The 25182-nt window shown below is 39.5% G+C and overlaps 1 protein-coding gene across 1 annotated transcript in view; it reads left to right on the forward strand.

Annotated features, from left to right (window-relative positions):
• The window catches only part of DCC (DCC netrin 1 receptor), a 967455-nt gene that overhangs the window by 846574 nt on the left and 95699 nt on the right, over positions 1 to 25182 (forward strand). The window contains exons 18-21 of the mRNA XM_078852711.1: positions 2731 to 2909; positions 10385 to 10523; positions 17101 to 17208; positions 24337 to 24531. Coding sequence (XP_078708837.1) covers positions 2731 to 2909; positions 10385 to 10523; positions 17101 to 17208; positions 24337 to 24531 — 621 coding nt within the window. The remainder of the gene's footprint in view (positions 1 to 2730; positions 2910 to 10384; positions 10524 to 17100; positions 17209 to 24336; positions 24532 to 25182) is intronic.

Here is a 25182-nt window from a genome sequence, read left to right on the forward strand (position 1 = left end):
TGTGGTATCTGAAATGGTCAGTTCTTCCTGCTAGGCCTGCGAGATTAAGTATGTGTCTTTTGAAATCTTTATTTGATTAACTTGGTTCAAAATCCATGTGTTGTTTTTGTTTGACCTTTTGTTTCATGTTGATGCTAGATCAAGAATTATCTATGTGTAGCCTGTGGGAATTTTTTTTTAATGTATGTATGTATGTGACCTCTCATAAATGAAATGTTATCCAGATGTGAAAAAGGTATGTCAAGCTTGGATTCTACTTTGGTGAATTGACCCAAGGACTCTCTACAAGTATGCCATTTTGCAGCTTCTCTTTTACTTCTAAGAGCAGTTCTAACAAGGAGCTTCCTATCTAATCTCTTACCCCTCTGGATGCAGCTTCTGAAGCGGGTCAGTGCCATTGGGTCATTCATGGAAGAACATTTCAAAAACTACATTCAGCAAAGTGAGAAGCATTTTAGTTGAACTCCCTGAGTGGTTGTTGAACTGACTTGCCCTGAATGAAAAAGAAGATTTAACTACTGTATTTATTTCAGTGCATAAGAATTGTGTATATATAGACAGATATAGAAATTCGTGTGTGTGTGTGTAACATATAATCTCAAATGATGTGATAAGTAAAATAAGATTTAAATGAAGCAGAAACCTTTTTATCTAGGGTATGCAATTTCTAAATGACAGATGTCCGAACATGAACAGCAGCAAATAACTCTGTTTTGAAAAGTGGAGGAAGTGTTTAGGGACCTATTTTCAGACACCAAAGGATTATAGAAATTCCACCATTTCTCAGCTCAGTGATGGCATGTGTCAAGAACTGAATTATCTTGATTGAATCTAATCATTTATTTTGCAAGACGTAGTCTTTCTTCATGATCCTCTGTACAACAGAGCTTCAGAATTCAGTATGTCACTATGGGGAAAGAAAAAAGATGCAGTGTTTTATTTGCCAAAATACCGAAAGCATATTACCTTACAGCATTAACTATGTAAGCAAAAAAGAAACAAAAATGAAAAGTGTTCATTATGTCACTGTTTATAGACAAATCTCCTTGAAAATTTCAGTTTAGAACTGGGAATTGAAATCTTAAGAGTAGCAATATTCTTTGTGAATAGGCAAAGAAGTTTCAACCCATCCTGCTATGCAGAATGTCCGAATGAATTTTGGAACCGTAGGTGAACTACCAGATTGCTCTATATTCCCAAGCATCTATTTTCAAGCTTCTAAAGAAGCTGATGATGAATGAAGCAGCAACAACAGCAGCAATAAAAGGCTTATCTAGTTGCTCATCAAAAATTTTAAACATGCTTTTCTCCTGTATATTTTATTCCAAAGTCTGTGACCTCCTGAAGTCATAAATAATTAATTACAAAAAAAAAAGTGATCAAAGAGTGTCAGCAGTTTGACATACATATAAAGCTGACAAACTGAAGTAATTATCAATCGGGAAATGTCAGATTAATTTGTGCTTTGATTAATTACGTAGTCTGTTATTTTGGAAAAAAAATGGTGGTGTGTGCTGTGTCATAACTACTGCTGCCTGAAATTTTTGGTTGATAAAATCATAATCTTGCTTTTAAATTGCAAATATATATTTTTAAAAGGTAACATTTTAACATAATGACTCTGCTCTGACCAACATTTTCTGCATTAAGAGGTAGTATTTTAACCACTTAAAACTCAGAGGTTAAAAAAAAGACATGCAATCCAATTCTCCTATCACATTGTTGTAAATCAGGGTTAATTTTGTTGAAGTCAATTCAATTACAATGAAGTGAGAGGAGAATCAGGCCCATGATGTTTTAGATAGCATTTGGCTAACTGCCAAGTATGGCTTTCCAATATGGAACTGCATTTTTGGAAATGGAAGCAAACTTTTCTGTATAATAAAACCAACCACAGATTGCCTCTGTATGTTGTACTAAGTTCACCTACCTCTGCATATCATTATGTTCAGTCTATTGATCTGTCTGAAGGCAGCATGATCACCAAATGCATAAAAGAAGTGTGCTTATGTCTCAAGGAGGAAACATGCTCAGAGATGAAAACAACTATCCACATATCCATACCTGGATGCACACATTTATCATGCTGGCATTCTTAAATCAACAAATGGGGACCTCCATCTTAGCATTAAAATTATGTTCTCTTTTGCCTGACAAATGTTTAAGCAGATGTAGAAGTGCTCCTTTGAATAGCATTAAAAGAACAAAAGAAGCTGCAGAGAGAGAGAGAGAAAAGCATAGGTAACTCCTACACACATCAGAGTGTCTTTTAGAATGACACTATTTTGTACGTGTTTTTAATAATGTATCATTTATGTATTTCTTTTTTCTACAAAGTAAATCATTTTAAGGAGAAACAATGCATTTCAACTTCATTTTGGAGCCAAGAAAAGAAAGCACACCTGGAAGTATTTGAACAAGTCATACAAAATAACATTAATTGCTAGTTAGCTTTATTTACAGTAATGTAAGTGAAATATTGTGTGTGTATATATATATATATATCGGTATTATCTTTTTCAATTAATGCCTCTCTTTCTGTTCTTCTCCTGTTCCCCTCTCATCATTTAACCCATTGTGATGTGTATCCACTGATGATTGTTTTGTTTTGTTTTTGTTTTAACTGCTATTCATTTTTTTTGAATGCTCATTTGGTGGTTTTTGACCCAGATCCCATTGATCCATTAGAAGTTGATTTTTATCCTTTGCTTGATGATTTCCCTACCTCAGTCCCAGATATCTCCACCCCCATGCTCCCACCAGTAGGTGTCCAGGCTGTTGCACTTACCCATGATGCAGTGAGAGTCAGCTGGGCAGACAACTCTGTCCCAAAGAATCAAAAGACTACTGAGGTTCGCTTTTACACTGTCCGTTGGAGAACCAGCTATTCTACAAGTGCTAAATACAAGGTGAAGTTATAAAGGGATATGAATTGAAGACCTGTGATTTCTTGTGTTCGTATTTTATTTGACAATAACCTGAATCTACCTATTCTGTACTTCACTCAGGAAAAACGCCCAGTATAGTCAATGGGAGATTTGTCCTGAATAGCAAGCATGTTAATAGGGCCACAAATATATATAGTTGCGGTTTTTTAAGAGTATTTATTGGCCTGAAAATGCCACACTAAAAATCTAATTATTGAAGGTTCTCATGTTTAATTTTACATATTGTATGTAAGTTAGAAAGTCATTGATTGGACAGCATAATACCCAAGAATGAAACTGGGATGCCAATTTCAAATCAACCACGATGTTGGAAATCCCTGTTTTATTATATTAGCAACAAACACTCAAAAAGCACCAAGTGAACAGGAAACTTCTCAATTTGGAAATAGCCTGTAATAGGATGAATATCCTACTGCTTGTAAATGAAAGATGTTTTCAAACACTAATGCCAACAAAATATTAAAATGTATGTGGGATAGGAGAGAAAATAATAATTAATAATCTGAAAAAATAAACTCTATCAATTTACATACTATAGTCAATTCATATCCTGCATCTTATAATGTCCAAATCACTCCTGGTGAACATGCTTCACCATTCCTGTCATGCCATGTCATAATTACTGATTAACTTTTCTTGCCATATGGTGCTATCTTCTTCAGCAACATGCAATTGTTCCCAATAGTTGCACATATACACTGTAAATATGTTCACCGATAAGTGACTGGTCACCACCCCAAACATAATTCTCTAGTACAGATTGTTCTTATTATGATCACAGGGCCACTAGTGAGTAAATGAATTTGTGATTAGAAACGTGGATTTAGGGATGGATTTTTAAAAATATTTATTGAATTAGGGACCTAGGTGCATTTGAAAATCCCACTAGAGAATTATCTTCATCTTTTGGCACCTAAATACCTTTTAGAATCTGGTTCTTGTTCTTAGACTCTGAGCTATATTACTGTGTCAGTGGATTTTGAAAGGAGACAAAATAATTGTGGAAACTTTTTTTCTCACTCCCCCTGCTGGACATGATTTTTCTAGTAGTGACCATAACACATCTGCCAGAATTTCATTCAGTGGTCCTAATTTTTCTGTTGCTTACACTAGTTTTGCACTGGTGTAATCACTGCTTTTGATTTACAATAGTGTAAGTGAGAGAAGAATCAGGCCAGTTGTCTTTTAACTGTAGATGCTGATGATCTTAAATGTCTTAAGAGATACTAGTTAAACGTGCTTAACTATATAACAGTACATCTTGAACATCTTTTCAAGTGTATCACAGAATGAGTGGTGTCACAATTACTATCATAGCTATCTCAACCTCAGATAGCACTGTTCTGGGCCACAGTGTTAAACCGTAAGATCACCAAATTCTTATACGCTCATGTAGCATACACATGGGGCTTGTTGGCAGTGTAGTAAGCTCCAGTGTAGAAAAATTAAGGCTTCTGAAATAGTGTAGTTTTGTATTTTGATGTAATTGTACCCATTGAGAGATTTATTCCCATTCCCAGTAAAATGTGGAATACAGTAGAACGAGACAGTTTTATTAATTTAGTTCCTATAGTAAGAGCAAGGCTCCAAAGAGCACAGCATTATTTATCGTGACCTTTAGACAATTATGAAATTGTCCACATTGTCACTGTGTGTTCATCATGTGCAGGCCCAGTGGAAAATTGCAGGTGCCAAACAAAAAATATAAAGCTAGCTTTGTTAGTGTCATCTTATAGTAACCACACTTACGTAAAATGAGTTCAACAGGTTAACTGTGTTTGCCTGTGACACCCCACCCTGTTTCTTGCTGGGAAACTGTTAAAATGGATAAGTGGAACTCATTGAAGAAACTAACTTATTACAACACATAGATATAGGAAGGAACCCTAGGAATGGTCAAGACTGGAAACAAAAGCTTAGGTAACTATAAAGTAACTATACGGACAACCAAGCCTGATGGAAAAACTTAAGGTGATCATATAGGGTTATTTTTAATGAACAGGACAACAAAAGAGATGGCTCATGTTGATTCCACCTGAAGGAGAATTATGGAAATTAGAGTTGATCCAGAACTCAAGACAGTCTCCAAATCTGCTATTTTTCCATTGAAAGTTCAGTTGAATTGGGGGATGAAGAGTCAAACCCCTCTGGGCTTTTTGTTTGTTGGTTGGTTTGGTTTAATTTTAGTTTAGCCAATCTGTAGCTGAAGTGTCATTAACTAGTTGTCGCAGTTTCCAGGTAACTGCATCTGTATCCCCTCCTCCATGGTCCGCTTTAGAGTGACCAGTCAGGCCTAAGGTCTCCAGCGTTCACCAAGGACCCTTGTCCCATTCCCTTCTCCCTGGAGATCTTAAGGCTGCACAGCTCCCTGCCTTACACTCGGATACCCCAGAAAGGCACTCTGCCTAAAGTTTGCCCCTGTGTGTTGCGTTTTCTCTGAGGGCTATGAACAGTGTATTGCCAACAGTTACAAGTTACTCTCTAGGCAAGCACATTTATTCTTACAGTAAAAGCATTAAGAAAACATACAAAAAACAATAAGTTCCAATCCGCATGCAGAAAGCTTACCAGAAGTCACCCATCAATCTTCTGAGGCCCTAGCAGGGCCAAAGTCTTTCCAATCCGCAAGGGTTGGGGCCCTAAGATAGAAAGTCTTGTCCATTAGCTGGATCAGAACAAAGGCCCTGAGTCAATTTAAACATGGCTTTTTTAATGCCAAAAGCTATGTATTTGTCTCGTAATCTCAGGAAAATCTAGATTGAACCTCTCCAGAAAGTGGTATCTCTCTGGAGGAGTTTACATTTTGAGTGATTCACCTTAATAATTGCCCCTCCTCCCAACCCCCTGCTATTTTAGTTCTTGAAGCAGCTCGGGTAACACTTCCCTGTGGAGAAGGACACGGTCATACATACAATCCCTGGCCCACAGGGATTGTATGTATTGTGGCAGAGCTCCAAAGTTGTCCCCGTGGGTCCCGCGCTTCCAGGCGGTTTATGTGAGCTTCAGAGACTCACTACATAGCCCTTCTCTCTCTAGGGCCAGGGGTACAGTCTACTTGAGCTTTTTTCAACATAAGCCAGCAATGGAGGTTGGTGAGAGAATTCCCATAGTCTCTGTTGCTCCTACAGCCTCATGCTAAAACAGTTTAGCCTCCTGTCCTGACAGGGGCCTGTTTTTCCCTCCCAGGAGGTGCTTCTGCAGTGGTGGGTTGGGGGGAACCCGGGCCCGCCCTCTACTCCGGGTTCCGACCCAGGGACCCTAATGGTAGCAGCTGTAAAAAGCAAACCTTTTACTGCCAGAGTTGCAACATTTCCCTGGGCCACTTCCCCACAGCTCTCCTGCTTCTCCCTTACCTCAGGGCTCCCTTACCAATGACTTGAGGGTGTCTTCATTAACCAGCCCTTCAGCCACATTTCCTCTCCTCTGGCTTCTCTCTGCCTGACTGGAGTGAGCCCTTTTATATTATCAGAGGGGCCTTAATTAGAGTCAGGTGGTCACATTAGCTTAATGGCCTCACCTAACTCTTTGCAGGTTAATTGGAGTCAGGTGCTCTCATTAGCCTGGAGCAGCCCCTGCTCTGGTCAGTCAGGGAACAGAACACTGTTAATCCAGTGGCCAGTATATCTGCCTTCTGCTACTCTTCTGTACCACTCTGACACAAAGTGGCAGGACCTCCTGCCACCTCTAGAGGGTGAGGAGCCCCGGTGGGCCAGCCTATATTCCACCTTAGTCCTGAGGCCCGCCGGGGATATCAGTTGGCGGCTCCTTCACGGGGCCGTGAGCACGGGCGTGTACTTGGCATTGTTCACCCCAATCCCGGACACCTGCCCCTTTTGCAGCGTGAGGAAAACCCTGGCGCATGTCTACCTGGAGTGCGCCAGGCTGAAGCCCCTATTCTGGCTCCTCACGAATATTTTGTTAAGATTTTGGTTGCACTTTTCCCCTCACCTCCTTATCTATGCACTCCCTGTCCATGGCCCCACTAAGTCGTGGGACCTCCTGGTCAACCTCCTCCTGGCCCTGGCTAAAGTGGCCATCTATAAAGGGTGAGGAGGTTGGCTGATGGAGTTTCCTGCGACTGGGGGCCTACTTCTGATCCTCTGTCCATTCATGCCTCCGGGCAGAGTTCCTCTGGGTGGCGTCCACTGACTCCCTTGACGCCTTTGAGGAGTGGTGGGCGCTGTCCGGGGTCCTCTGCTCGGTGTCCCCATCCAGTTCCCTTCGTTTGACCCTTTGACCGCACTCTTGTCCCTGTTGTTCATTAGTTGTCCCCCGTAATTATTTGGTTTCTCAGGTCCTGTGGATCTCCCCCTTAGGCTGAGGGGGGATCCTTTAGCAGTGGGCGAGCTTCGCCCGCCCACTTCCTGGATCCCAATAGGGCTACTCTTCTGTACCACCCTGACACAAAGTGGCGGGACCTCCTGCCACCTCTAGAGGGTGAGGAGCCCCAGTGGGCCAGCCTATATTCCACCTTAGTCCCGAGGCCCGCCGGGGATATCAGTTGGCGGCTCATTAACGGGGCTGTGAGCACGAGTGTGTACTTGGCGTTGTTCACCCCAATCCTGGACACCTGCCCCTTTTGCAGCGTGAGGAAAACCCTGGCGCATGTCTACCTGGAGTGCGCCAGGCTGAAGCCCCTATTCCGGCTCCTCACGAATATTTTGTTAAGATTTTGGTTGCACTTTTCCCCTCACCTCTTTATCTATGCACTCCCTGTCCGTGGCCCCACTAAGTCGTGGGACCTCCTGGTCAACCTCCTCCTGGCCCTGGCTAAAGTGGCCATCTGTAAAACCAGGGTGAGGAGGTTGGCCGATGGGTCTCCTGCGACTGTGGGGCCTACTTCCGATCCTCTGTCCGTTCATGCCTCCGGGCAGAGTTCCTCTGGGCGGCATCGACTGACTCCCTTGACGCCTTTGAGGAGCAGTGGGCGCTGTCCGGGGTCCTCTGCTCGGTGTCCCCGTCCAGTTCCCTTCGTTTGACCCTTTGACCGCACTCTTGTCCCTGTTGTTCATTAGTTGTCCCCCGTAATTAATTGGTTTTCCAGGTCCTGTGGACCCCCCACCCTTAGGCCGGGTGGGGGAATCCTTTAGCAGTGGGCGAGCTTCGCCCGCCCACTTCCTGGATCCCAATAAGGCTACTCTTCTGTACCCAACTGGTCTGGGTCTATCACAGTATACAATGTTGATACAATGTTTCCCCCAAGGTCTGCATACAGTTGCAATATCTGTCACATCAGTCTGTTCCTTTGTTATTTCCAGTTCAGCCAGAAGCAGCAATCTCACAACTTGACTTTTAATAAAAAAAAGTCACAATGAATGTATGTTCACTCAAAGCCTATTGTGTCCAGAACATGTTCAACCCCAGCCTGTTTTCCAAACATTTTGGGCAGGTCTACACTACAGCCTAAGTCAATATAACTTACATTACTCAGGTTTGTGAAAAATACTCTCCCTCCTCCTTCCTCCGAGTCACATAAGTTTTGCGCTGTCCACACTGGTGCTATGTCGGCGGGAGATGCTCTCCTGCCGACATAGCTTCTGCTTCTTGCCAAGGTGGAGTAATTATGGCCACGGGAGAGCACTCTCCCACCGGTATAGTGTGTCTTCACCAGATGTGCCACAGGGGCACAGCTGTGCCAATGTAGTGCTATAGTGGAGACCTGCCCTTTGTTTTATTCCTGTCCCTTCATCCTGAGCATGTGAAATATCTGGGCAAGTTTGAAAAAAAAGGAAAGTTTAATTCCTACAGCGCTCTTCTTCCTCTTCCTTTTCTTCTTTCCTATTTGGGGTCGGCGGCTTTTATAGCCTTTTTCCAGAACTCATGATAGTATGCCTGGCTGTCATGCAAATTGGTCTCCATAAAGTCAGCTTATGTCTAGTCCACATAGCTGGTCTTTGGCCTCCCCCTTGGTCGTCTTCCACCAAAGATCATTGCATGGGCCATCCTACCAATATAACTTTAATTTCTACAGTGCTGTCTATAAGATTTAGCTTCCTTCAGTCATGCTGTGTAGTACCTCATTCCACAAATAGTCCCACTTAAGTCAGTGGCTTACTTATGGTGAACAGTAATTCCCACCACAGGGAAATCTGTCACATAGTTAATGGTCAAATTTTGCCACTTTTACTCCATGAGTTGACACGTTGATTTCACTAGGATTACTCACAGAGTGGGGGACTACTCAATGGGTGAAATCCTAGTCTCAAAGAAGTCAACTGCAAATCTCTCATTATCTTGCATAGGGCTACGATTTGTCCCAGTGAGTACAAAGATGACGGAATTTGTCTCTGAATACAGAAGCTTCTTTGTTTAACAGCTGTGCAAAGCCTCAGTGTGAATGCTTGTGGAGTAGCAAAGCAAAGCAGTATTCTGCACTGCCTTCGAAGCTAATTGTAACATTTTACAAGATTTAACTTGCATCATTAGGGCTGATGATTAATGTCTACACATGGGTGACATTATTGGTGAATACCAGAGAGCTGCAGAGTTCCAAACACATCCTACCGAACAGTGAAAAAGGATCCATTCTAATGATGAAAGTCAGATGTTTTGCATAACTGGGCATAAATTTCACTCACCCGCTCTAGTGGTTCAGGCATCATTTGGTAGATTTTAGGCCATCAGATATATCGTACAAGTTAAAGATTTACCGCTCAGATAAATGAGCTGAGATCACATATTATACTGGATGTGGCATGCCCTCGACTCTCACTGCTGTCAGTGGGCACGGAAGATGCTCAACATCTCACTGGAAGTGCCTAACTCTTCAGAAATTGGGCCCAGTATGATGGGGCTTCATAATGCTCTGAAAATACAGACAGGGTTTCATTCAGTTTTCACCAGTTTTATCCTGCAATTTTCCTCTGGCTCTACTCATGTGATAAAAATGTGCTGTGTCTCTTAAGTCATTCCTTAGAACAGGCTGAGATCAGGTAAATCTACATTATAAAAATGTAATATGCACATCAATATTAGTTTATATACCTGTTCTTAACATGCTGTAGTGAGCCTGATAAATAATGCATAATTAAACAAGCAAAAATACAAGACTTAACAGTTCTAGTTTTTATAAGAAATTAAATACATATTCATTCAAGAAACGTAGAAAGACCAGAGTGCCTTAGTTAAAACCATTCTGGTGAGAAAATATGTATTTGTAAACTTCCATTAGAGGCTGCTAAACATTTTTTCTCCATACCTTAGTTAACTGTCTAAATGATAGAAAACAAGTTTAGTATCTTATTTATAGTACTAATAATAGTTCCACTAAAATACATGCTACAGTGCCAAGGTTATTTAGTGTTACTCTATTATGCTCTTCCATTTTCTCTGTTATATGGAGAAAGTGTGTGTGGAAGTTAGTTTTCTAGGATTGCGTTTTTCAAGTCTTACTTGCTTAAACATATATTTGTTTTCCTCTTCCCCCCCTTTTGTAGTCAGCAGATACAACAGCTTTGAGCCATAGTGTAATAGGCCTTAAGCCAAACACTATGTATGAATTCTCTGTCATGGTAACAAAAGGTCGAAGGTCAAGCACGTGGAGCATGACTGCACATGCCACAACATATGAAGCAGGTATGTCTAGATATTTTGATAGCTTTAAAAAGTGATTTTGTTTAAAGATGCCCATATTAGTAAAATATATTTAGGAATTTTCAAAATCTGGAACTGACTAAATATATTGAAATTGCTGAACTACTGCTGATATAGTTGGTAGCATTGTCAAATTTCATGCCAGCAAAACAAATCAACAGTGTACATTAAAAGCTAAATTTATTTTCTTCACTTTTTTCTATGGGTAACAAAACAGAAGACATTTAATATTTCCTCTAAAGTTTCTCAAAGCCAAATGTGGAATTTAGTAAATGGCATGTTTCCAATAATATGGATCATAAATACGGTGAGCTTCAAAGATCTTTTTCACTAATGATGTGACCTAGTTGGTATTCAGTTTTCAAAGAAAACAGATATCAGATGAGAACAATGATGGAAATAGTCTTCTATGACTAAGATGGCAGCTTTGTTAGTCTCTCTCATTTATTAATTCATAAAAGGCGACTTGTACTGGCTCTAGTGTGTGTGATCCTGTCCCAGCCCCCTAGTGCCTCTGGGAATGGATCAAGTACTGATACCAGCTAACAGAGATTCTTTTTGGCTGAAGAGGAGAAGATGCTTTTGAAGCCACAGGCCCACAGTTCTATTAACTATATTGTATATGTGCAGTTCTGTGGGCTCTGGAGGTGTCTGTATGCGGACATTACATAGAATCATAGACTATCAGGGTTGGAAGGAACCTCAGGAGCTCATCTAGTCCAATCCCCTGCTCAAAGCAGTACCAATCCCCAACTAAATCATCAAGCCTGACCTTAAAAACCTCTAAGGAAGGAGATTCCACCACCTCCCTAGGGTAACCCATTCCAGTGCTTCACCACCCTCCTAGTGAAAAAGTTTTTCCTAATATCCAACCTAAACTTCCCTTGCTTCAACTTGAGACCATTACTCCTTGTTCTGTCATCTGCTACAACTGAGAACAGTCTAGATCCATCCTCTTTGGATCACCCTTTCAGGTAGTTGAAAGCAGCTATCAAATCCCCCTCAGTCTTCTCTTCTGAAGACTAAATAATCCCAGTTCCCTCAGCCTCTCCTCTTAAATCATGTGCTCCAGCCCAGATGGATTAAAGATCCTGAATTGGAGTTACAGCAGCTGGTACAGCTACAAAATTAAACAAAAAATATACAACGAAGTTGAGCAGTCTCTTCAAATCACGTTATTTACAGATACAAACTTTCTACCTGTAGAACTTCTTGTCTCATGTCAGCGGCTCCCTGCCTGGGTGGATGAGGCTCCTTAGATGACACCAAGGCTTAAATTCAGTCAGAACCCACCAGAGCCCTGTTGGAGCCCTGGGGTTTAGGGCTTCAGCCCCACGGGAAGCACCGGGGCTTGAGGCTTAAGCCTCAGCATGCGCTGTGGGGACTGAAGCCCCAACACCCCCCTTCTCCCCTGAAGGACTAAAGCCTCAAGCCCTGGCGCCCCCTCCATGGGGTTACAGTCCCAAGTCCTGAGTGGGAATGAGAATTTAAGCCCTGGATGACACTCCCATTGTCTTCACACCTTTCTGTATTCAGGCCGCTACTAGTCACCATTATTCTTTCCCTATTATTAGAACTATTATTATATCATTGAATAGATATTAGACATTAAGGATTTTATGTAACTGCTGGCCTCAGATGCTCAGTGGGGGCTCTCAGGAATACAACTATGATGGCTACTTAAGACTCTGAGGAAAAGTATTGCTTGGGTAGCAGTCATGTAATGTTTATTGTAAGATAACACCTCCAGTGAGCTGAATGAACATATATTAAAAGGGCAATAGAGTTAGGAGGTCTCTGGCTTGGACCTTTATTTCTGTCTGCAAGGAAAAGGAAGCTAAGGAGCTTGTCAGGTCCCAACCTCTCTATTTTCCTTCTAGTCTGTTCTCCCTTAAAAAAATAGAGAGTGATACCTTTTCTCTGGGTTTTGCTTTTTTAACTGTCATATTAATATTATAATGATATTAATGGGGAAGTGTATCCCAAAGTATAGAATTCTATTGAGTGGATAAAAACAATGCTCTACAGCAGTGGTACTCACACTGAGGCTTGTGAAACACAAGTGGCTCTTTAATGTGTCTCCTGAGGCTCTCTTCAGCACATGATATTAAAACACTGTGTGATTTAATTATTAACCAATCTAAGTTATTAACCAGTCAGCTTTTACTATGCTATTAACCAATTAAGTTATCAAATTTTTTATCAAGTTATTCACTTATTTGCTGTGAGAATAATATGTATTAAATATACAAATGAAACAATGAATTCACACTGCTGTGGCTTTTTTGGGTAATGTTGATCACTAATTTGGCTCCTGAACCACTGAGGTCTGAGTATCACTGCTCTACAGAATGATTAGTATTTTCTATTAAATTCTATATGTGTTTAGAATAAATTATTCATCTTCCCTCCTTGAGGCTCTTCAGAAGAATTGCTTTTGAGTCAAGCCAATGAGCTGCCTTGCCTCAGCATAGGGAGATCCGCAGAATCTAAATAGGGAGAAGAGCAGGCAGGAAGTTTCTTAAATGCAGTTACTAAACTTGAGCTCTCCGGTTCACTGTTTTTGTTCATTTTGTGTTTTGCACTCCAAAGTCGGCCAGTCTTTCTTCTGAATAGGTAGGCTTTCTGCAGAGCTGGGAGATCTTCCACAAACTGAGTGGCTCAGAAGACTGCAGATATACTGTGCTGGATAGGATCCAAACTGTTTAGTTACTTTATTGTATTTCCCATGCTCAATAAAAAGTGTATCTATAGCTCTGAGTATGATATTTTCCTTTTTAACTGACTGTTGATTCTAATATATAAACTAATATATAAACTTAGATGACTATGTAATATCTGTGATATTTTCTGTACATGACAAGAAGCAGCAAAAGTACAATGGTTACAACTAAAAATCAACATTTACCAACAGATGTCAAATGTGGAAATGTCTGCTGGTAAATATAGACTTTTTAATGGCAACTGCTGAACACATCAGTTATTTAACAGGGGGAAACTCAGTGGAAGTATATGTATCTTTAGATTTTCCCATATGGTTGACATACAATTAATTAAGCTGGAGATGCAGCTGCATTAACTAAAGGGAACCTGTATTTCTGATTGTTAATGCCTATTTTATACCCATTCTGCGTGTGGAAGTTCCCTTAATGAAGAATGTTCATATCAATATTCATATAAAATTCAGTAGAAATCAGCAACATGGGGTGGAAAGAAAGTGTGCACCCACAATACAAAAACAATAATTAGAGCCAAATTTTGGCCCTTGATATACCCAGATAATTCTCATTGACTTCAGTGGGAGTTAGTGAGAGCTGAGAGCAAGATTTGGTCTTTTAATTTTACTCACAATTCCTTATGTTCACAATCTGTTGAATCCCAGAACTCAAACTTCAGCCCTTCAACAGAAATTGATGAGCCAATGTCATAAACCGGTTATGAGTTGAATGTTTTTTATGAAGCACAACCCATTAGAGGCTATTGTTGTTACACTAATTTTCCTAGTTAAGTGTGCAGGCATGTCATACTGTAAATATATCTAGGTTAAGAGATTTGAAGAACTAAAATTGTGCATTGTGTGCCTAATTTTGAACATCCTTGTTCGAATATTTTGGCCTTACTAAATAGAATGATCAAAAATCTTGACATGACCAGGCTCATCTGTAAGGAAACCCAAAGGAATAGTTAAAGTTAGCATCCAGTAGCCATTAGGCCTAAGCCAAAACATCAGTGAATGATCGTCTCAGCTACTTATCAATATTAATTATAATGTGATCTTCCTTTTTACATCTTTCTTGATTGTTTGGGATCCTTTTTTGAATAGGGTCATTTGATACATTAATTAGAAGATTAGCTGATCAGTATTCTGTTGAATCCTGAATTCAATATCGTAATGATCCTTTCTTTGTTAAGTGTGTGGTTGTTCATTTGTTTCACAGTATTTAGCACCATTATATATTTTTCATTTTGGGTCAGATGTTCAGTTAGAACCTCTTTGTTTAATATAGATTTTTTTCTGATGTAACATCAACCCAATGAAATTTTTAGAAACAATATTTTAAAAAAGACTTTGAGGCAGATTTTCAAATATTCAGAAAATTCACATAGTGGAAGTCAGGTAGGAGATGGTGATAGAGCTGTGGAGGTCACACTGCACTGCCCTGTTCTTTTTCTATATTGCACATGCCTTTCACAATGAGCTGTGTGACTGCTCTAAGGGTATGTCTATACTGCAAGCCAAGGTATGATTACAGCATGTGTAGGCATACCTGTATTAGATTTACCTGCAATAGCACAGCCAAAAATAGCAGCATAGGTCTGAAAGTGTAACTGTAAATGGGGAATCATCATCAAGTTAGTTTATTTCCAGTGAGGTCCCTCAGGGATCAGTTCCTTGACTTAATGCTATTTAACATAAGGAAACATCACTGACCAAGTTTGCAGATGACACAAAAATTGGGCAAGTGGTAAACAAGGAAGAGGATGGGTCTGAGCAATCTGGATCACTTGGTAAACTGGGTGCATGTAAACAATATGTATTTTAATAGTCTAAATGTAAATCTAGGATTGAAGAATATAGGCAATACTTACAGGTTGGGGGATTCTATCCTGGGACACAGTGACCTTGAAAAACATTTTATGGTTGTGGTGGATAATCACCTGTACATGAGCTCCCAGTGTGATGGTGTTGCCAAAAGAGCTAGTGTGATCCTTGGATGCATATGTAGGGGAATCTCAAGAAAGAGTAGACAGGTATTTTTACCTGTATATTTGGCACTGGTGTTTCTGCTGCTGAAATATTGTGCCCACAGTACAAAAAGGATGTTGATAAATTGAAGAGGGTTCAAGGAAGAGCCACCAGAATGATTAAAGGATTAGAAAATTTGTCTTAGAGTGATAGACTCAAAAAGCTCAATCTGTTTAACTCAACAAAGAGGCAGTTATGGGGTGATGTGATTACAATCTGTAAGTGTCTGTGTGGGGAACCACTATTTTATAATGGGCTCTGCAATTTAGCAGAGAAAGGTATTACACAGTCCAGTGGCTGGAAGTTGAAACTAGACAAATTCAGACTGTAAATAAGGCATAATTTTTTAACAGTAAGGGTAATTAACTATTGGAACAATTTACAAAAGGCTTGTGGTAGATTCTCCATCACTGACCATTTTTAAATAAAAATTGTTTGTTTTTCCAAATGATATGCTTTAGGAGTTATTTTGGGGAAATTCTGTTGCCTGTGTTAAACAGGAAGTCAGACTACATGATCACAATGGTCCCTTCTGGCCTTAGAATCCATGAATCTATGAATGAATCTAGGAAAGAGGCACAGTCTTCAGCATGGCTGTACAAGCACTCCAGGATCCTGGATACTTACCTGCAATGCTAGCCCAAATTAAAGCCCATGTCACTGCATCTACACTGCTATTTTTAGTTATACTTGCATGGGTAAATCTCATGTGGTTATATATACCTGTGCTGAAATCACACCTTAGACTTCAGTGTAGACATAATCTAAGGGCTTGTCTTCACCACGGGGAGATCAGTTTACTGAGTCTAGTGAAGACCCACAAAATCGATGGAACAGCACTCTCTGGTCGACCCCGGTACTCCAGCTCTCCAAGAAGAGTAAGGGAAGTCAACCGGAGAGTGTCTCCCATCGACCCAGCGCAGTGAAGACTCTGAGGTAAGTTGACCTAAGCTACGTCGACTCCAGCTACGTTATTCACATAATAGCTTAATTTAGATCAACTTACCCCAGTAGTGAAGGAAGCCCTAAGTTAACACCTACTATATTATACCCCAAACACTGAACATCTAGCTCAGGAACAGTATAGCTCAGTGCAGTCCTCATCATGTTCTTTAACAATAACCAATCCCCTCTTTCTCCACTCTGCTGATAGTCTGTACACCACCAGAAGATCCCATTGATGATCATCCCTAAGCCACTCTGCAAGATTATGTGGCAAACATGCAACAGACATGCAGTGTAAAGAAGGCACAAGACACTCACAGACCCAGTCTTCTATATTTAATGGGATATATTGCTCTATTTAGGACTCCTTTTGTACTATTGTTACACAATACTCCCAGGACTTTGCTACTATGTCCAGAATGTCTCATGTTAGGTGTATTTTCATTTAATTTAATTTCATAAATGGTGATGGGCACCAAAAAAATCTTTGTAACATGGTAGTAGCAGTGGTATTAATATTAAATATGGTGACGCCTTGAGGCCCTAACATGGACAGTAGGTGTTCAAATACCACAGTGAAGTGTGAAAGATAAGCACCAAAGTGGAATGGAATGGGATAAAAAGGATCTACGTTTCCAGAAGTACCCATAACCAGTGGGATGATACAATAGTTTCCCTTAAGAATCGAGGTTTTAGTTCTCAACATATATTGCCTGAGAATGTATCTCTAATGCATCAGAGGATCTAAGAAAAGAAGTAAATGCAGAATGAGTAGTTATAAAGAATGACTGATATAGCATTTTAAGGAAAACAAGTATATAGCTGAGAAACTGATGGTTTGTGTTCTATTATTTCCATTCTTTTAAGCACCAACCTCTGCTCCCAAGGATTTGACAGTCATTACTCGGGAAGGGAAGCCTCGAGCTGTCATTGTCAGCTGGCAGCCTCCATTAGAAGCCAATGGAAAAATTACTGGTAAATGCTTATATTATCCCATGTCTATCTTTTTATTTTACAGCTCTGTTCACTTTCTGGTTTCACTCCTCCATTCTTCTTCTTCTATCTTTCTTTGTTTCCACTATAATATTTCATCTGAACTTTCTTTTTTTTCTGCATAGAAATGCTGAGTTATATTAGTAGTTAATTCAGTGCCAGAGTTACAGTGAGATGGAGAACTGAGAGAATATAAATCCTTTAGTTTTAATTGCTGAAGGTATTAATATACTTTCTAAATGTAGTAATTCTGAGCAAAGGTCTTCTGGTGGCAATTAGAAATGACTAATAATAAGTAGTTTGTTTGGCAATATTGTAATAAATAAGGTATATAATGATAGGTTGCTTAGTACAACTCATAAATGGTAGGATTTATGTAGATGTTTAACTTTATAATAACAATTTAAAGCACTGATGATCAGAAAAACTCTAATATTGACTGACAAGGACTGAACTTAATGGATGCTTCACAATGACAAATTTTATTGTTCAAAATATTGCAGATAACATCAATGCATAATTAAGACACCCATTACAAGCCCATAATGTTAATTTAGTATGAAAAATATAACAGGTTCTATCAGAGAGTTTGCATCTAAATGATCACTTTAGGATTTTAATAGACATCTAAGAGACATAGAATTATTGTGACAAATATCATTCCATTTAAAAATATGCACATAATGGTTTAATTAACACAAACTATTGGGATAGACACCTGGAAGTCATGCAGCGTATCTTCTGTGTGTCAGAGATAGTCTGTGTATGTCACCAATACTACTACTAATTCCTGACACATACCGCTCAAGCATCCTGAACTATAAATGCTGGCGCAAGAATACTTCTAAATATAAACCCTGTGTGAGTAATTCAAAGCCTATTGGATCAGATTCTTAACCTGTGCCGAACAACATATTTCCATTGGCTTTGGTAGAACTATGGTGGTTTACACCAGTGGAGAATCTGGTCCAGTATTACCAGTAAAATAAGATATATTTGGATCTGTCGGGAAATTTCCTAGGGATAATACACCTCAGGTTGGAAATACTCTATTCATTATTTCCCTGTACATTATATTCAGTACTTTACACTCAATGACCACATCCAAAAGAAAGGCATGTTAAAGGTATGCATTGTCATAGAAAATGTTTTTTTCTGACATTAACCCAATTTCAGAGGGAAAAATGGTCATATTAATGGGCAGTCAGTGGTCTTGAGTCTTCTTTCTGTTCTGCTGTGTAACTCCATTGACTTAAATAGAATTACTCCTGATTTCCATAGGTGTAAGTGAGAGAAGAATCAAAGGCAGTAACTTTAATGGAGTTTCTTATTTATAGTGTTGTAAGTGAGAGCTGACTTTGCTTGAAAATTTCCATGGAGAACTATTCTTCATTGTGGAATTGTTTGAAAAACGACACATACAGAAAATCTATAATGCAGTCAGGAGTGGCCAAATGTTATTTAGAAATGTCAAGCAAAGGCAAAATGACCAAAACTCCATAGCTGCAAATATTTAAGCAAGTGTGTAACTTTATTAATGTGACTAATCCCATTGAATGATTTGTAATATGTTACATAGTTGAGGTAATATATGACACATGACACTCATATCATCATCACAAGGACTAACCTAAATGGGCTGACTGATACATGACTACAAAGAACTTTCATAGTTAGAACAACCTCTAAATAACTGTATACAATCCTGTAAACATCATACAATGCCAAAAATCTTTAAAGTACAATCATGGCCTTTCATTCTGACATTTTTTTCCCTGCATTAATACCCCAAATTCATTTGGAAACAGGGACATGCAAAGATTATTTTATTTTAAAGTGAATAGAGGGATATTGATGAGAATACTTATGCCGATTTGCACCAGCTGAGGATTTAGACACAAGAAGTTTCCCAAGAATTAGAGTAGCCAAGGAAATTATTTGTAAAGACAATTATTATTTCACATTAGTTCTGTTATTCTAAGGGTTACTATAATTTCTATTTCTGTGGGCTTTCATCTTATGTTTTAAAATAATACCATAAGGCTTAATAATGCAATCTGAACCTCACCTATCTTTACCCATGTGGTGTCTCATGTAAGTTGGTCGGGGTCCACAAAAACATGAGGGTCCAGTCATAGATCTGGTTGTAGGATCAGGGACTCAATTTGCTCATAGTACAATTCTTGTGGTTTTAGTCACTTTGGTTTTATATGAAAATACTTAATTTCTATTTTTGTTTGTTTATTTTACAGTTACTGTGGTTTTATGTGGTGGAATTTTATAAGTGATATAAGAATTTAAGAATGGCCATACTGGGTCAGTTCAATGGTCCATCTAGCCCAGTATCCTGTCTTCCAACAATGGCGAGTGTGAGATTCTTTAGAGGGAATGAACAGAATAGGGCAATTATCAAGTGATCCATCCCCCTGTTGTCCTCTCCCAGCTTCTGAGGTCCGCTCTAGGGACATCCAGAGCTTGGGGTTGCATCCCTGACAATCTTGGCTAATAGCCATTGATGAACCTATCCTCCATAAACTTTTCTGATTCTTTTTTTAATCCAGTTATACTTTTGACCTTCACAGATACCCCGGCAATGAGTTCAACAGGTTGACGGTGTCTTATGTGAAAAAGTACTTCCTTATGTTTGTTTTAAATCTGCTGCCTATTAATTTCACGGGGTGATCCCTGTTTCTTGTGTTATGTGACAGGGTAAATAACACTTCCTTATTCACTTTTCTCCACACCATCCATAATTTTATAGACCTGTATCAATTCCTACCTTAGTTGTCTCTTTTCCAAGATGAATACCCAGTCTTTTTAATCTCTCTTCAAATGGAACCTGTTCCATACTGCTAATCAGGGGTGCTGGAAGTAGAGGTGCTGGGGGTGTAGCAGCACTCGCTGTTGTGTAGTGGTTTCCATCATATATGGGGGTTTTCAGTTTTGTTCAATGGCTTTCAGCACCTCCAGTATAAAAATTGTTCCAACACCACTATCCCTACTTGTACTTGTTGCCCTTCTCTGAACTTTTTCCAATTCTAATATATCTTTTTTTTTTAAATGGGGCAACCAGAACTGTACACAGTATTCACGATGTGAGTGTAGCATGGATTTATGTAGTGGCATTATGATATTTTCTGTCTTACTAGCTATCCCTTTCCTAATATTCGGTGGGCCTTTTTGATTGCCATTGCACTTTAAGCAGATGGTTTCAGAGAAATATTCACAATGACTTTTATAGATAGACTCATAGATATTAAGGTCAGAAGGAACCATTATGATCATCTAGTCTGACCTCCTGCACAATGCAGGCCACAGAATCTCACCCACCCACTCCTGCGATAAACCTCTCACCTTTGTCTGAGCTATTGACGTTCTCAATCATGGTTTAAAGACTTCAAGGAACAGAGAATCCTCCAGCAAGTGACCCAGGCCCCATGTTACAGAGGAAGGCGAAAACCCTCCAGGGCCTCTTCCAATCTGCCCTGGAGGAAAATTCCTCCCCGACCCCAAATATGGCGATCAGCTGAACCCTGAGCATGTGGGCAAGATTCAACAGCCAGACACCCAGGAAAGAATTCTCTGTAGTAACTCAGATCCCAGCCCATCTAACATCTGATCACAGGCCATTGGGCCTATTTACCATGAATAGTTAAAGACCAATTAATTGCCAGAATCATGTTATCCCATCATACCATCTCTGGTGACAGTTTGGGTCACAGAAACCCCCTTGTGAACTGCCACCTGATGTGCTGAGACTACCTCTAAGCCCGTTTTCCCTGCCAGCTTGGGAGTTCGAGTACCCTGTCTTATTGAGCCAGACACGCTAGCCTGCTGCAGACACTGACCCAGGTCTGAACCACGTCCCCCAAAAGCTGTAGACTTAACTGAAAACAGCTTAAGAAGTGCTCCTGTCTCTAGCACCCAGATACCCTCTTCCCAATGGGATCCAAACCCCAAATAAATCTGTTTTACTCTGTATAAAGCGTGTACGGGTAAACTCATAAATTGTCTGCCATCTATAACACTGATAGAGAGATATGCACAGCTGTTTGCTCCCCCAGGAACTAATTACATGTTCTGGGTTAATTAATAAGCAAAAAGTGATTTTATTAAATATAAAAAGTAAGATTTAAGTTGTTCCAAGTAATAACAGAGAAAACAAAGTAAATTGGCAAGCAAAATAAAACAAAACCACACAAGTCTAAGCCAAATACAGTAGGAAACTAAATGTAGGTAAATCTCACCCTTAGAGATGTTCCAATAAGCTTCTTTCACAGACTAGACTCCTTCCTTGTCTGGGTCCAGCAATCAGTCACACCCCCCATAGTTACTGTCCTTTGTAGATGACTTCTGGGTACCCTTCTGGCTCTGTCAATCTGTTTCTTCACTTCCCCAGGTGGGTATTGTAGTTTTAAGAATGCTTGATTGACAGAGCCAGAAGGGTACCCAGAAGTCAACTACAAGGGACAGGCCCAATAAAGAAAGTAACAGAATGCCACTAGCCATCACCTACAGCCCCCAACTAAAACTTCTCCAGTGTATTATCAAGGATCTACAACCTATCCTGAAGGACGATCCCTCACTCTCACAGACCTTGGGAAACAGGCCAGTCCTCGCTTACAGCCCCACAACCTGAACCAAATACACACCAGCAACTGCACACCACACAACAGAAACACTAACTCAGGAACCAGTCCCTGCAACAAACCGCATTGCCAACTCTGTCTGCATATGTATTCAAGGGATACTATCATAGGACCTAACCACATCAGCCACACCATCAGGGGCTCATTCATCTGCACATCCACCAATGTGATATATGCCATCATGTGCCAGCAATGTCCTTCTGCTATATACATTGGACAAACTAGACAGTCTCTACACAAAAGAATAAATGGACACAAATCAGACATCAAGAACTGTAATATTAAAAAACCAGTAAGAGAGCACTTCAATCTCCCTGGACACTCAATAACAGACTTAAAAGTGGCCACTCTTCAGCAAAAAAAACCTTCAAGAACAGACTTCAACTAGAAACTGAAGAACTGGAATTAATTTGCAAACTTGACACCATCAAATTAGGCTTGAATAAAGACTGGGAGTGGCTGGGTCACTACAAAAAGTAATTTTCCCTCTGTTGATACTCACACCTTCTTGTCAACAGATGAAAATGGGCCACATCCACTCTAATTGAATTGGTCTCGTGAATTGACCCCCCCCCCCCAATTCAGTAAGGCAACTCCCATCTTTTCATGTACTGTAATATATGTACTACGTACTGTATGTTCTACTCAATGCATCTGATGAAGTGGGTTATAGCCCACGAAAGCTTATGCCCAAATAAATGTGTTAGTCTCCAAGGTGCCACAAGGACTCTTCATTGTTTTTACATATCCACATGTTTGTTGACACATTCAAAGAAATCTAATAAACTGCTGTGGCTTGATTTCCTTTTACAAAATCTGTGCTGAGTCTTCCCCAACATGTTGTATTCATCTATGTGTCTGATAGTTCTGTTTTTTACTATAATTTCATTCAATTTGCCTGGTAAGTTAGGCAAGAAATTAGGTAATAAGTTAAGTTTACTAGCCTGTAATTGCTGGGATTGCCTCTGGGTCCTTTTTTAAAATCAGAATTACATTAGCTATCCTTCAGTCATCTGATATAGAGGCTAATTTAAGTGATAGATTACGTACTACAGTTAGTTGTTCTGCAAGTTCACATCTGTAATTTCTGCATTTTCCTTCAGAACCCTTGGGTGAATACCATCTGGTTCTAGTGACTTATTACTTTTAATTTATCAGTTTGTTCCAAAACCTCCTCTATTGACACTTCAGTCTGGGACAGTTCCTCAAAAAAAAAAAGAGTCCTAAAAAGAATGGCTCAGGTGTGGGAATCTCCCTCATATCTTCAGCAGTGAAAACTGATGCAAAAAAATAAAAAATTAACTTCTCCACAACAGCATTGTCTTCTTTGAGTGCTCCTTTAACACCTCGATCATCCAGTGCCCCTCTGACTGTTTTGCAAGATTCCTGTGTCTGATTTCTGTGTCCTTAGTTGCTTGTAGTGTTTGTACTTTTTGCTGGTTGTTCTTCAACATGTTTTTGGCCTGCCTAATTATACTTTTACACTTGACTTGCTAGTGTTTATGCTCCTTTCTATTTTTCTCACTAGGATTTCACTTCCAATTTTTGAATGTTACCTCTTACTGCCTCTTTACTCTGTTAATTAGCCCTGGTGACATTTTTTGATCCTTGTACTGCTTTTTTTTTTTTAATTTGGAGTATACGTTTAGTTTGAGCCTCTATTATGGTTTTTTAATAAAGTTTCCATGCAGCTTGCAGGCATTGTACTTTTCTGGCTGTTCCTTTCAATTTCCGTTTTACTAACTTCCTCATTTTTGTGTAGTTCCCCTTTTTGAAGTTAAATGCTACTGTGGTGGGTTTCTTTGGTATTTTCCCCCTTACCAGGATGTTAAATTTAATTATATTATGGTCATTATTACTCAGCGAGTCAGCTGTATTCACCTTTTGGACAGGCTCCTGTGCACAATTTAGGACTAAATCAAATTACCTACAGCGGTGGTTTATTTTATTTTCCTGGGGATTGTGAGATACAGTGATAGCATTACAGTGAGTTACCATGGTTTTTTCAAATGGATTTACTGTATAGTTACCAGGAAATATTGCATGGTTTCTCATGAGCACCCAGTGAATGATGTGCATCATCAATGTTGTTTAGTTTTATAACAGCCCTGAAACACTAAAGACTTATCACATATGGCTTATGACTGATATATTGGATCACGAGTCTGAATTTGACAAGTGTTATGTACAAGTAACAAATATAACACAATAAAGCGTGCTAGGTATTTCCCTAATTGTTAATCCTATGTTTTATATTGCAGTGAATACTGCAATTGATACTCTGATCTGGAAATAGGAAAATTATGCATTAATTCTTGTAACATTCATCAAAATAGATTTTAATGAAAGACCTGTCATTAATGTAGGTGAAATAAAAAACATTTATCTTGTCTGAAATTTGAATTTTAAATATAGTTTGTAAAATGCACTATATGTACTAACCAAGACAATGTTTATGCAGCTTATATTCTGTTTTACACCTTGGACAAGAATGCTCCAATTGATGACTGGGTTATGGAGTCAATCAGTGGTGACCGACTTACTCATCAAATCATGGACCTCAACCTAGATACTGTGTATTACTTTAGAATCCAAGCTCGCAATGCCAAAGGAGTGGGACCGCTCTCTGACCCTATTCTCTTCCGGACTCTGAAAGGTTTGAATTTTTCTCTTAGATAGCTGTATATTAATGAGATATACAACATGCTCATGCTTCAATGCTTGCAGTTTACTTCAGTGACATTAGGAGTCACTTATGCTAACACTAATACAAAAGTTTTAGAAGGCACTCTGAAACCGTTATTGAGAGACTGGAACTAGTGCCATAGTAGACAAAAATGAACGCCATAATAATGCAGCAGCTGTATTCACACGCATACCATTGGGTAAAAAAAACTATGACATCATTCCATTTTCTCCCATGAACAAGGAAGCTAATTGCACATGATTGCAATTTCTTAGTGAGATACTGTTTCACCTCGGTATTTATTTTATCTCTGTTGGTGGCTGTAAAGAACTAGTAGTGACTCTCTCACATATCTAGAAAATAGGGATACAAAATTATGATTTCCTTCTTTTAATTGATCAGACAAATGCAAAATAATTAAAGAACAGGGCAACACTGTCTGAGGCACAGTCTAATTGGATACATATGGAATTTTCTCTCTTACTTGGAACAAACTATTTGTCGGCCTAAACACGTCTGTGCCAGATATCTCTCTTGCTGGCCAGGATGGAGGAAAGGTAAAGTCAGGGGGACCTTTTCAATGGCTTGTGCCTCAGTGCGTGTTAATGGAGAGCAGTGCCT

This window comes from Lepidochelys kempii, chromosome 5 (assembly GCF_965140285.1).
Source record: "Lepidochelys kempii isolate rLepKem1 chromosome 5, rLepKem1.hap1, whole genome shotgun sequence".
In the NCBI taxonomy this organism is placed as follows: Eukaryota; Metazoa; Chordata; order Testudines; family Cheloniidae; genus Lepidochelys; species Lepidochelys kempii.